Consider the following 14770-nt stretch of genomic DNA (forward strand, 5'->3'; position numbering starts at 1 on the left):
AAAAATTAAAATAATGGATAGAATTCTAGTTCAAGTACAAACATAAGGGTTGAGGTTTTCTGAATTACATAATTTTAACAAGTCCAGTGGTTAAAAAAGCCAGCTATTACTAGAATGGCCACATAAAATTCAAGCTGTTGTCATTTCCAATATCCTTGGAGATTATTCAAATACACAATTAAAATGTTTTGGATTTGAATTTGGTTTCCCAGAATATTTAAAGGCACAAATATCCTGGGACATAAGTTAAATCCAAAAAGCAATACAGCAAGGAGGGGTCTGCGGGGTTCACCAAAACTGAAAAAAACTGGGATCTTTAGTTTTAACAGCTAAGGAAAACTTAGCCCCCTAGTGGCAGTAAAGGACTCAGTCAGGGGCTGCAGGTTTTCACCCATCAGGGCACCATTAAAGTGTTCTGTTACAAATAAATCAGTGAAAGGTATTAGCTTTATTTTTCTGATATTGCTATGATCTGACTCCATTGTTTACACATTTTGAATAGTTGTTAAAGTGTACTTTAAAATAAATTTCTTGGAGAAATAGAATATATAACAGAGAATATAATAGATAGTTGATAGCTGATTTGGTATCTAAGGAAACAGCAAAATAGTGAATGTCCTTTAAAGTGTCCAGTTACAAATGGAAAGTAGAAAGGTACCTGCATGAAGAAAGGGAGGACTTGAACAGATAATCCAAAAAGATTCCTCAAATGGCTATTTCCTTACCAGTGCAGTGCTACTTCGTATAATCAACAAAATAGAACAAAACAAAGTATTAATAAGTTTACTGAATATGAAAACCTAGCTATAAAAATGCAACTGTGTGCTTAATACATGACAAATTCATCTAGCGTGTATTATGAAAGCACTGTGAAAGCACTAACATTTATAAAACTGAGTTTATCGCTATGTCCTAAGACACGTTCATCTGCATAAAGATCTTCCAGTATTTTCCTGAAGGCAGTGTTCACTTAAGGCATTAAATTGCATATAGAATAAAAAACTGGAAATAATGAACAATTTCTATTTCATATATAAATATCAGAGGTGATGACATTTAAAAAAACAATTCTAGTAATGAAATAAAGCCAGGATTACTAAAAATTTATCTAAAGGTAAAAATTTTCACATCCACTATAGGTTAGGAAAACAGGTTCACATACTTTATCCTATGGAGGTAATTCAAATCTATAATTAAAATGTTTTGGACGTGAATCTACTCTCAAATAGTACAGTGTCAACAGTAAGGAAATACCCAATATAAATACTCAAAAGGAAAAACATCCTAATAAATAGTAAATTTAATTTCAAGATAAGTTACTACAGCAACTAGAACCCCAACATCTCCTCATCTACAGTGAGGTAAAGAAATGGCTTTCTAGGGACTTCCCTGGCAGCTCAGTGGTTAAGAATCTGCCTGCCAATGCAGGGGACACAGGTTCGAGCCCTGGTCCGGAAGATCCCACATGCCACGGAGCGACTGAGCCCATGCGCCACAACTTCTGAGCCTGTGCTCTAGAGCCCGCGAGCCACAACTGCTCAGCCCGCGTGACACAGCTACTGAAGCCCACATGCCTAGAGCCCCGTGCTCCACAACAAGAGAAGCCACCGCAATGAGAAGCCCACGCACTGCAACGAAGAGTAGCCGCTGCTCACAACTAGAGAAAGCCCGCGCACCACAACCAAGACCCAACGCAGCCAAATTAATTAATTAATTAATTAAATTAAAAAAGAAATGGTGCTCTAGCCTATACCCAAAAGAAGTGAGAGCAGAACAGATTATTGTACAACCAAGTTCATAGCAGCATTATTCACAGTAGCCAAAAGGTGGAAGCAACCCAGTGTCTATCAACAGGTGAACGGATAAACAAAATGTGGTCCATACCTATGGAAATTTATAGAAAATTATTCAGCATTAAAAAGGAAGGAGGGACTTCCCTGTTAGCACAGTGGTTAAGAATCCACCTGCCAATGCAGGGGACAGGGGTTCGATTCCTGGTCCAGGAAGATCCCACATGCCACACAGCAACTAAGCCCATGAGCCACAACTACTGAGCCTGTGCTCTAGAGCCCGCGTGCCACAACTACTGAAGCCCGCGTGCCTGGAGCCTGTGCTCCGCAACAAGAGAAGCCACCGCAATGAGAAGCCCACGCACCGCAACGAAGAGTAGCCCCCGCTCACCGCAACTAGAGAAAGCCCACGCACAGCAACGAAGAACCAATGCAGCAGGGAGGGAGATGCAAGAGGGAAGAGATATGGGGACATACGTATAACTGATCTACTTTGTTATAAAGCAGAAACTAACACACCATTGTAAAGCAATTATACTCCAATAAAGATGTTAAAAAAAAAGAACCAATGTAGCCAAAAATAAATAAATAAATAAATATATAAAAAATAAAAAAATAAAAAGGAAGGAAATGTTGACTCATGCCACAGTATCAAGGACTCTTGAAATAAGTGAAATAAGCCAATCACAAAAGGACAAATATATGTTTGCTCTTATACGAAGTCCCTAGAGTTATCAGATTCTTCAAGACAGAAAGTAGAATGGTGGTTGCCAAAAGATGGCGAGAGGGGAATGTGAAGTTAGTGTTTAATGGATACAGATTTCAGCTGGGGGAAGACGAAAAAGTTCTGGAAATGGATGGTGGTGATGCTACTACAATAATGTGAACGTATTTAATGCCACAGAGCTATACACTTAAAAATGGTTAAAATGGTAAATTCTATGTTACATATATTTTACCTCAATAAAGAGAAAGGAAAATATAATTGTGCTTTTGCTTAGTTTCTTCTGGCAGCTAAAGAAAACCTCCTGGTGTATCTATGCCAAGTCCCTCTTTCCATAAGAACAAAATCAGCCCTTTTCAGAGAAACTGACAATACAGGCTACCTGAGCATCAGAAAGCTCCTATAACTTGAGATTCCATACTTGTTTATGTACGTTATGTAGGCTTAGAAGCCTAAAGATCAAATCTTTAAAATTAATTAATTAATGTACTTTAAAACAATAATAAGCAAACTTCTTTGCCCAAGAGTCAATTCAGAAAAACTTTTAAATAATGATACAAAATATGTTTTTCAATAAACATATGTACCTTCAGGGGAAGGCTATGTTCTTACAAATCACTTTAGTTAGGCTTTAAAGTATTAGTATCTAGGCTCACTTGAAATACAGTTTTTAAAATGTTATCCTTTATATGTAAACAGTGTTTTAAGTTTTATAGTCTATTCACATACATTAATTCATTTAATCCCTGACCCAAAATATTATTGCCACTTTACAGAAAGGGAAATTGAGGCTGAGTGACATGAAATAATCCACAGAGTGTCACAATGTCCATCAGATGATTCACTGCAAAGCTGAGACTAGAATTATTTCATTCATTCAATAAATTATTTACTAAGGGCCCATTATGGCCAAGCACTATGCTAGGTGCAGGGGGACACAGAAATGAATTAGACACAGCCCCACTCCTCAGAGGCCCCAAACCGGACCCCCAACTCCAGCAGCTGGAGTGTGTTCTCTCTGCTTGAGCAGGGTGAGTCAATAGCCCAGGGTCAGTCCCGCTGCCACCGGCAGCACAGAAGGGGACGTCCCCCCACCAACCTCTGTCATCTACCCTATCTGGAAGTAACTAACTCTGGGGAAGAGATATACCAGGAAACAGTCTCTCGCAAAAGAAAAACAAAACAAAGGTCCCTCTTTGTATGACAGGCAGGCAGGCAGCAGAGCACAGTGGCCAAAATAATGAACCCTTGAGTCAGTTTGCCCAGATTTGTTCTCCAGCCCTGCCTGTGCCTGGCTGTGCTTCAGTTTCTAATCTATAAAATGAGGATAACTACATTCCCTATCTTATAAGGTTGTTGTGAGGATTAAATGAATTAATATTTGGAAAGTGCTCAGAATAGTACCTGGTCACAGTGATTGTTATACAAGTATTTGTTAATTAAAATATGAGATAAAGGGCAGCTACAAATTGCTAATCACTGCTGTGAGCTTAAAACTTAATGCGGAAAAAAAATCGAAGTTGATTTTGAGTCAATTCAGCATTACAACATGAGTCAAAGGAAAACAATTCCTCAATACAGGACTCTATATATAAATATGAATATATTAATATTCTTATGTATGTTCAAATATAGAGAGAATGAGTAAAATAAAAAGGTCTAAAATGAAGTTTTTTATAAAAAAGGGACATTAAATTATAGTAGCACATTGTGAAAATAGTATTAGAGGAAAAAAACTGAATTCAAGATAGGGTAAGACTAAAAAGAGTCAACTAGCACTGGATCTACAACATTTTGTCTTTGAAGAAGTGATAAGACTGGAAAACACATAAACGAGCTAGGCAAAGAAAACAGATGCTTCGGGACTTCCTTGGTGGTCCAGTGGTAAAGAATCTGCCTTCCAATGCAGCGGACACGGGTTCAATCCCTGGTCGCTAGAACTAAGATCCCACATACCGCAGGGCAATTAAGCCTGCGCGCCACAACTAGAGAGAGAAAACCTGTACGCCACACCTAGACAGAAGCCCACGCACCACAATGAAGAGCCCGCGCCGCAATGAAGACCCCGCGTGCCACAACTAAGACCCTACGCAGCCCAAAAAAGTAAATAAATAAATAATTGATTAATTAAAAAAGAAAACAGATGCTTCAAGAGAGGAATGACAAATGTAAGAAATAATTCAGGTGAGCCAATTTATGAGTCAGTCTGATAGCAGTTTTTTAGTCTCAATGTTTCGCTTTACTAGAAAAATTAATAATTTATGAAATATTACAAAATTCAAACTTTACTGGGTATACCATTTGAAGACCAGGTCCAAGTTTATTTTCAATATAACTAATTTTTAAATGAAGTTGAGTATTGTTTTTTACTAAAATTTGATCCGAACTTCAAGTCATATAGTTCACTTTGAAAGGATTCAAGTATGACCATTATTCCAAGATTACTTTATTAGGATTTGGAGAGCTGGATTTGGGAGTGATTATCATCCTGCCTCTGAGAATAGTATTTTACTTAACGCTGGGAAAGTCATTTGTAAAGCCCTTCATAAACAGGTACTCACTAAATAATGGTTAAATTGCTCACTACTTTTTGCTTCTTTCACCTAAAATTTGGAGGAATTAAGTACTTGTACAGTATTTCTCTAGCACTTTCTTTTCCATAGCAGGTCTTTTGCATTTAACAATACAACTTTTTATTTTTTTATTTATATAGTACTTCAGAATGTTCAAAGCAATTTTGCCTACATTGTATCATAGAACTACTCCATATATTCGAAGTCATCATGAAATCATGAGATTTCTCTTTCTCATAACCTCAGAACCTTCATAGTCATTTCAATTATCCATATCAAAGAAGACAAAACAAAAATTCAGATAACCCCAGATTCTATTTCATATGCACTCTACATTATCAAAACATCAGCAGCACTTACTTGTTCTTTTAATGTGTCTCTTTCCTAGTCCTTACCTTGGACCCTTGGAGACAATTTTCAGTGTAATTATCAAATTAATAAATTTATTTATAAATTTAAATCCAAGCTAACATAAAACATTTTAAAATAACATATATCCTTAAATCACAATAATTTAACAAATAGTATTTCCATAATGAGGAATCATAGTAACTATTTACAGTGTTTTCTAGTAAATACTATATAACTAGTTCTTATAAAATTTAGAACTAGGAGTTTCCAAGAGGATTGTCTGGAACTTGGAATACATTTTCCCATAGAAACATCATCATATAGGCTAGTCTGGCTCCTAAGCCAGACTATAACCATCTGTACCTTAACAGAAGGACCAACAGTAATATAGAACCTAACCACTATGTCTAATATATCCATAGGAAAATTTCTCCAAAATTCCAAATTAGAAGGCCAAGAACATTTCCACATCTCTCTGTTGCAGTCCTTCTAAATTTCAACTCCCCAGAAGCTTTCTGAGTCTTTAGTAGTGTGAGGAGGGGGGTTTGGAGGGAGGTTCGGAAAAGAAAGAGCAACATTTATTGGTAAAAGGAGGGGAAGTAGGGGTATTGTCCAGTTGACGGGCTACAGAACATAAAGCAAGTGTAAGAAAGGCACAGACTGTCTCTCTGTGTATACATATATATATTCTATGCATATATGGAATGCAGCCAAAATTATAATTTAGATAGAAATGCCTAATTTGTTTATTAAAATATTGGATTAAACTCCTCAATAAAAATCTGATACTATTTGTTGCTATACATAAGATATACAACTTATAACATGAAATTAGTCATCTTCTGTTTTTAAAGATCACCCAGATATTTCTGTTCTTCAAAGAAGTAGCTGCAAATCTGGAAAAAAGAACTAGGCCTCAACTTTTTTTTATATAATAAGGTAAAACAAATTTTTTTTATCTCTAATAGGTAAATGATTAGAAGTGCCATATCATCTTACTCCATATAATTCCTTCCCCTTTTCCTTCTCAACTCCATCCTCCAAAACAGTAGCAGCTCCAAAAATCTATACAAGCCAATCTAATTTAAACTCTGGTTTTATTATTTTAATATTACTAAACTTAAGTGCTTTGAGAAAATAAAGCAATCCCTTTTACTGGCCATATTTAGGTAGAACGCAATGAGCCAATAATAAAACAATATGGTTGGATGCTACCAGCTAGAAAATAGTGAGTACTATTACAAATGGAACAGTTCCCAAATTTACAACTTTTAAAAGGCAACAAATTATTTACCCCCTTATCTAATTTACATGCCTTCCACTTATTTTAGCTTTTGATTTCGTCCTGCCTGGGAAAAATGGTCGAACAAAATACCTCTAGAAATTGCTTCCAGATGTACTTAATTAATATGCCTAGAGCCTTAATTCATAGGGCAAAGGATTGCCCCCTTTCTTCTCTTCCCGGTCTTTTCTGAAAGCCTTGACCCTTGACTTGTTTCTATTGCCCCACTTCATCACTCTGTGTAAACACTACATGAAAACACAGATCACCTCTGTGGTGCTTCTGCAAAACAATGAAATTGTTCTGAATTAAATGGTAATGCTATTATTTTGCAAAAATGTACCACCCCCCCCAAAAAAAGACACTCCCTAGCCCCAAGAAGCTAAATAGAGGGTCACTATCTTAAGGATTCCCAATGAGTGGCTTGAGATCTACTAGCAGGCCTTGCATGCCCTCGGCTGAGCTCTGGGTCAGTTGCCATTGTCAGGCTCTTCTCTCTGCTACTCCCAGTTCTTCACTGGCTGGGATTAACACTGCAGGGACTGCACTGCCAAACCACACCATCACATTTTTACTGTAAGAATATAATTTAGTCTTAAGAGATGGTGAGTTGCTCTTTTAGTAAACTTCGTTACTGAGATACTAACATGATTTCGTTATGAGGTAGTCTCACCTACATAACTAAAAAATAAACAATGTAATATGTATATAAGCATGTTTTCTAAAAGAAAAGAAACCCACAAAAAACAAAAAACGACTACACCAAGAGCAGGAGTTATACCAAGGTCTGATGTACTAAGTCTTAATTTTATTACTAGGACATATTTTGAGGATATAAAAGTTTCACTAAAAACATACACCTTTATGCACGAACAGAATTTTCACAACCTTTAAGAATCAATGAAATTTTAAATATTGCTAAATCATGTGTACTCATGAGAAATCTTTGACATTTCTTAAGTGCATATTCCTATTTTTGTTTAGGCATACAGAAACACATTAAAAAAATATAAATTCTCATTAAAAGTACCTTAAGAGAAGCCACTGAACTTGAATTTCTCATACCTGTTGGATAGTAGGCTTGGGAGTACTGCGCTGAGGGTGTGTAGTTACTATATTTTTGGGAGGAGCTGACCATTGTTTGAGGACCTTGCTGAACATGTACGGATGTGGCACTGGGCTGCAGGGTATATGTAACCTCAGTTGGAAACCTCTGTAGTACAGGAAATGGAACCCCTTTATCTGAAAAAGTGGGAGACGTTTCCACTTGTCCTGGGTGCATTCCAAGAGAGTTCTGCCAAGTTCTAGGAGGAATCGGGGTCCGATCTAAACCTTTCACAGGGAAAGTACCGTGGTTGTGGGATGAAGCTGATACGTAGGAGTAAGGAGACAAACTATCTCGCTGGAACGACCGGTGGAATTGTCCTACAGTCACTGGTCCTGCATAAAAGAGGAGGAGCACATTTACTAATCTTACACCACCAGACGTAGTAAACCAAAAGTCACAAAATATGCACTACTCTTCACTTGTGGGTATGTTGAGTTCTCAGCCATTTTTAACACAACAGAAATTTATTGGTAAAAACAAGTTGTTCACAATCCAGAATATGAGATTACACATATAATGCTGAAAAAATAATCAAATAACTTTTGTCTGGTTCTCAATATGACTGTCATAAAGAGACAAAGTAGCCAAACTCTAACATTAAATCAAATGTTAAATGTCATCTTACCTTTCACCTCAACTGACTGACCCAGATTTTTCCAATCTGTAAACTACTTCCTAGAAGTTTTAGAAATTCTAGTCTTTCAAAGCATGTAGGAACCTTAACAATTGGCAAAAAAATAAGCCCTCAACCATATATATAAAAGATATAAGTATGGAAGAAATAAAAATTGTAACACAAACCAAAAACTAATTTAATGTTCTTTGCTCCCTTTCAATTTTTTAAAATTTTAATAACAATCTTTGCAGAAAAGTCAAGCTTGAAAACTCTGACTTGTTCATTCCTTAAGTCAATCAATAATTTTCCATGGTCTTTTTTTCTTCAGAGTATCTCTAGTCACCCCCCTTCCTAGATATCAATGGCTCTCAAACACTGATTTACATTTGAATCACCTGGAGAGTTTGTTAAAAATCCACACACTCAGGCCAAGAGATTCCAATATTTGCTTTTTCTTATCTAGCAAAGTAGAAAGGAATTAAAAAGTGGAGATGAGGAAGAGAGAAAAAGGCCAATACTACGTAATGAGGAAAAGGAAAATATAAATGTTGCAAGCTGAACTTATTTTAAAGACTGTGGTTCTTGAACATATAGCTAGCCTAATATATTCTTAGGAAGGGCTTTATGCACTAAATTATGTAGTTCACAAAGTCTTTTCAATTTGTTTTATTAAACTAATCCATAAAACAGAGGGAAATCTAATTTATGTGCTACTCATCTGCTAAAGATGGCACTCAAATACCTACTTTTCCAAATATTTAAACTGTAAAACCATTCTACATGTTACACTTCCTTTGTTCTAGTATTTCTATAGTGTTTAATTTCCTCTAAAGAATAAAGCATTAGGGAGTGCTCTTAACCACTTCTGGTTTGCCGCTGCCTGATTCAAATTGATTTTGGCTCAAATAAACTCTTAAAATAAAATTTAAAAAGAATAAAGCATTAATGCCAAAAATAAACAAATATACGCATACATATATATAAACAATTCTGGAACCTGGAAATCAAGAGCTCTAAATCTAATGGGAAAAAAAAAAATATTAGCTCAGAAGATTAAATGTATTTAAATGATACACCTCTTAAAAACTACTTTTCCTTTTCTCCTTTAAAATACAAAAATAGTTTTTATGCTACTTGACTAGCAATTCCACATGTATACACACTTTGAACTACCACTGAGAATCCTTTGTTTTAAGACCTAAAGAAACATTTTTTTGCTCTTCACAAACAGGTGTTTCTGAGGACCCAAACTACCCACCACCTGATTTTTTCTTGGATGCTAAAACTTCATGTTGCTACAGTGTGCCCTTCTTTACTCTCTTTAGGGTTAAGTTGTTGATGAATTTTCAGACTGTCAATAACTTAAGCAGATAATTAAAGAATGCTCTACCCTGATTTCTCAAATTCTGGTTTAGATCTGAATTAAAATATAATACTGGTTTAGATCTGAATTAAAATATAATTCTACTTATACTACGATAAATTCTGAGTGATGGCCAAATATTTATATTCTTTAGATGCTGCTAACGTAAAGACACCGTTAGGATTCGAAGGACATTCCTTTCAATTTGTTTGTTTTTTTTAAATAAAGAACTAAAACATGCTCAGCTCTTATTTATTCTTTTGTTAAGGGTTACTTCATAGGGTTCTATTCTGACCAACTTTATGGAACATCACCTACATGTCTTCAGAACATCTAAGATATATTTGGTAAAGATTAAATCCAGAATCCTGCAACTGTAAGGCAGGCTGAATTTCTGTTCTTAAATTTTCTATTCCGTCCATAAAAGTGAACGTGAGCTAATCAATCCCCAGGAAAGAATTTGCCTCCTTCCCAAAACTTGCCTCTTGAGAGCTTGTTAACCCCAGGCAAAAACAGATTATCTACTGCTCAGACTTGCTACTTAGTTTAGAAAACTTTAACAAGTAGTGTAAAATAAACTGCCACTAAAAACAAAATAACAATAGTGGGCAAACAAAAAAGGGAAAAACATGTGATCCTCACATTTCTTATCAAGTACATTCTCAAAAGGTGAACAGGACAGCTGGCTCAGTGGATCTAGGTAAGACAACTAGGTCCGGAAACAGAGGATTCTACTGTAAAAGAGAAGTATTTAAACCAGAAGCTGCAGTAGAACACAGAAAACAGAAAGGAAACTGGGAAGGAGCAGTGTAGTCAGGCATATAACCAAGGCAAGAATCAAGCAGAATAAAAATTAGGTGAGGAAAAATAGAAGAGCCAAGGGCTTAGAACATGGAATTAAAGCAAAACAAAGTTGGGCTGGTATTCTTGAACTTAGAATTACATTCCACCCAAACCAGTAACACAGTTGCCTAGTGAACCAAGCCTGTGGTGTAGACAATCCACACCTGACATAGCTTCTGCACACACCAATAGATAGAATGGTAAAAAACAGGAAATGCATGAAAACTACAATAATTTAGGTATATATGGATTGATGTATTATCTATACTGAAAAAGTATGAATTAAATTTATGTTTTTCAACAAATAATCTTTAAAATGCTGACCAACTGAACTGTAAGTGAAGAAAATCAGATCCTATGTAGTCCCTGTTATTTCTTCAACTAAAATGAACTCTATCCTTAGAATACAACTGGGTTTAAGATAGGGGAGAGAAAGAGAAAATCGGAGAAGGAAAAAAAGTGAGCAAGAGTTGGCTTGTATGTATGTATGTTTCCTTCTTTGTTTCTTTCTTTGAAGTGGTTATCCTATTTTTCCCAGGGACACATTTTCAGTCTTTTCTCTTTATGCCCACCAGACACGCAATCTGAAAAACAAATATCCATGTCAGAGATTCTACCAAATGAATGCCAAGGTATTGTCTCCACTGCCTTTCCCCATTTGATTCCCCACCAAACTCAATGACCATTATACGGAAGTAAGCGGCTTAATACTCCTTTAGAACATTCCTATGCCACTGCTATTTTTCCAACTGGTTACTAGAACTCTAACCTAATCTCTTATCTTCTAAACTGCACAGATACACAACCTAATCCCTTATCTTCTAAATTCCAAATGAACATTGCTTCATTCATAACCCTGGGCCTAGGTTAAACTGAACATAGTATTACTTTTATTCGTATATCTAAAGTTTTTCCATAACTGAGAAGTAACCCAGACACTTTTGTGGTGAGCTCCAAGGACAAAGAACAAGATAAACTCAAATGGTCAATACTGCCACAACAAAAAGTTACAGGACTCCTATCACTCTGTCACAATGTGACCACTGCAATGTCCCAGAGCCCCCCCAAGCAGCATGCCCTGTCCCTTTCCCATCCCACATAAGGAAAGACATTTGCCCCATTTTTCTCCCGCTCAGCACACTGAAAGCATACGTACTCTGCCCAGTCAGCAGATGACTTGCAGGTTCCCTGGCTATAAAAACAGACAAGCAACCCATGCTCATCGTCGACTTTCCCTGGCTACCAGGAAGTCGGCCCACTGTTCTTGCAGCGACCCTTCTCTTTAATAAACTCTACCTTCCTTAACATTCTGCCTTGTGTCTCCAAATTCTTTTCCAACCCGCGCTCAGACCACGACAACTTTTATGTTAAATCCATGTTAACATGATGAAAATGTCTCTATTACTCTTTTAGTTGAAGGTAAAGAATGAATTCTCGTTATCATATCCTGTTGCTTTCTTGGTATGCTGCTTCGTGTCACGGACCCTTTAAACAACAAAAGGGAATATTGCCACCCTCACCTTCCTGGAAGAGGGGGAAGGGCATCAGAAACCAAGTTTATAAAATAAATTTCTATCACAGAGAGTTTTGGAACTTTGAGTAAATACAAACTTATACATAGAAAATTTTTCCAAAACTGAAAGACTAAAGGCAACAGTGAAAAATTCAAAGGCTGCAAATGTGAGCTTTCTAAAATCCTGTTTAACTAGAACTTGACAGTTGTAAAGAAAACCATTTTTGCCTTACATTTGTCTAACCATAACACCTAAATAAGCATCAGGTCTAATCAGCTACAATGAAAGAACTGTTTAGCCAATTCATTCTACATAGGAACAGTATCTGGTAAACAACAAAATATATTATTATATTTTTGCTTTTAAGATATATAAACAACGCCTATTGTTCTACACCTTACTCCAGAACCTACAATATGATTATTGTCAGAACACGTCTTCCAAGATTTCTTAGATGTGTCAATGGGTGGAAGATGGCATGTCTCTTCAAGGACAAACTTCCACTCGAGGCACCTTGTTCACTTTCCCTTGGTTGGCAGAAATGTTCTAAGTTCTCTTGGCTGTGACTGTTCCCTCCTACCTCGACCTTTGCCATATCCTCACCCTGTATAGGAACTCTGTTCCGCTTCCCATCAGAACAGAGGAGCCCCTTCTGTGTTTCTTCCAGAACCTGGGCTCCAACAAAGGCCTACTTATTTGAGGTGCTCGCCTTGGAGAGACGGCGTCTCGAGAAGGTAAATGGCTATACAGGTTTGGGGCCCAAAGGGTTCCGGGAGGACTAGAAAGCAAGCCTAACGCAGAGGTCCCTGTGGTCGCTAGTGGACACAGAAGGGCCTCAATGTTTACGGAGGGCTCTGCGCAGAGGCGGTGCCGGCGGGGAGGGGCGCCGGCACGGGCGAGGACGCTGCCGGTGCCGCAGCCGATTCCGGGCAAAAGCACCGCGGGAAGCGGCTCCCGGGCGCATTCCCGACACAGCAAAGGAGAGGATGCGGAAATGCCCTCGGAAGTGGCGGTTGCCCCCTGACGGCAGTGCGCCCGGCGCCGGGCGAGGGCCGCGAAGGCGGGGTGTGACTCACCGTGCGGCTCGGGCCGGGACCCCGCGGGCGGCGGCGGCTCCTGGTGTGGCAGCGGGGAGGTGGCGGCGGAGGCCGAGGCCGAGGCCGAGGCGGAGGCCGACGTGATGAGGAGCCTCTGGAAGCGGTTGGGCGGCCGGCAGGGCACCTCCAGGCCGGCCGCCAGTTTGGCCTTGTTGGCGCTGGTGAGCCTCTTGAGGTGCACGAGCAGCTGCGGCTGGTCGCGGCGGAAGTGTGGGCTGTGGAAGTGGTGCAGGGGCCCGTCGCCCGCCGGCCCGCCGCCCCCCGGCACGGGCCCCGCCGCGCCTGGCCCGCCCAGCACCACCTTGCGGAAGCCGTAGAGGTTGAGCTGGCGGATGAAGCTGGTGAAGTTGGTGGTTTTGAAGAGCTCGGGCTCGGCTCCGGCGCCCCCGACGCCGCCGCTGCAGCCGCCGACCCCCGCCACGGTCGGGCTGAGCAGCTCGGCCTCGAAGAGCGGCTGGTCGATGAGCAGCCCCTCGCCTTGGCCGTCCCAGCGGATCGAGCGGTACCGGGGGCTGTTCACCAGCCGCCACAGTTTGGCGGGGAAGTTGTTGGGGTTGATGGGGGTGGAGAGCAGCGCCTCCTCCATCGCCCCGCCCGGGCCCTGGGCCTCGCCCCGCCGAGCCTGGCTCTCACACCCCGTTCTCGATCCCCCCCGGCCTTCGCTTCGCCCTGCCCCCTCCTGCCAGCACCAGGCCGCCGCCGACGACCCGGGGACCGTTGGCGCACGAGCCCCCGCGGCGCCCGCCGGCGCGGCCAATGGGGCCTCGAGTTCCCGCCGCGCGGCGGGACGCGCCGTGAGCCGGATCCGCCCCCTGAGCCCCAGCGGCCCGGCCACGTGCAGTGGCCGGGAAGTCGCGCTCTCTTGGCGTCCTAAACCCGCCGGACGGGCTGGGAACAGCCACCCGCCAGGTAGTGTTACGTCCTGCAAAGAGATCGGCCCGGTTATCCCCGGTGGAATGCTGAGACCCATATTTCCCCGCGGCCGGCGGACCTGTGGGACTTTAGAATTCAGCAAGTGTGCAGTGGGGCAGTACAAAATCGGACGTTTCTCGACAGCAAAGGGCACAACTCTATAACCTTAGTCCTAACAGTTGACTTGCTTGTCTCTCCAAATAAAAATGGTGATGGTGGTATAGTATCCTGAGTACACAAATCCACCTTTCAGAGAGTAGCATTTTACATGTTTTGAAATACACTGTCTTCAGCCAATATTTTGCCCAAGACCGTTTACCCAAAGTGGAAAGAAAACGGAGGGAGCCTGTGAGGAGGGAAGCAGGAAGCAGGGTTGCCTGATCAACCAGCTGGTGAAATTTTAGACATTAAAGAGAAATAAACCTCACATGAGATGGGCTAGAACCCTACAGGATCCGTAAGCATAACTCCCCTATCTGATCAATAACTAAGAATATAGCAGGAGTTGTGCTGATAAAAAGAGAGGGCCATTTTAAAAATGGAAATGGTTGGGAGGAAGGGGTGTACTGTTTCAGTCCTTTCTCATGGTCAAAGAAA

General features: G+C 40.1%; 1 protein-coding gene across 1 annotated transcript in view; it reads right to left on the reverse strand.

The window, feature by feature from the left end:
* The window catches only part of HSF5 (heat shock transcription factor 5), a 56552-nt gene extending 42584 nt beyond the window's left edge, over positions 1 to 13968 (reverse strand). Inside the window, exons 1-2 of the mRNA XM_082372050.1 lie at positions 13241 to 13968; positions 7786 to 8160 (exon numbers count right to left, since the gene is read on the reverse strand). Of these exons, the coding sequence (XP_082228176.1) occupies positions 7786 to 8160; positions 13241 to 13847 (982 nt within the window). The 5' untranslated portion in view covers positions 13848 to 13968. The remainder of the gene's footprint in view (positions 1 to 7785; positions 8161 to 13240) is intronic.
* Between the last annotated feature and the right edge of the window lie 802 nt (positions 13969 to 14770).

The sequence above is a fragment of the Balaenoptera borealis genome, assembly GCF_965194805.1.
Source record: "Balaenoptera borealis genome assembly, chromosome: 20".
Classification (NCBI taxonomy): domain Eukaryota; kingdom Metazoa; phylum Chordata; class Mammalia; order Artiodactyla; family Balaenopteridae; genus Balaenoptera; species Balaenoptera borealis.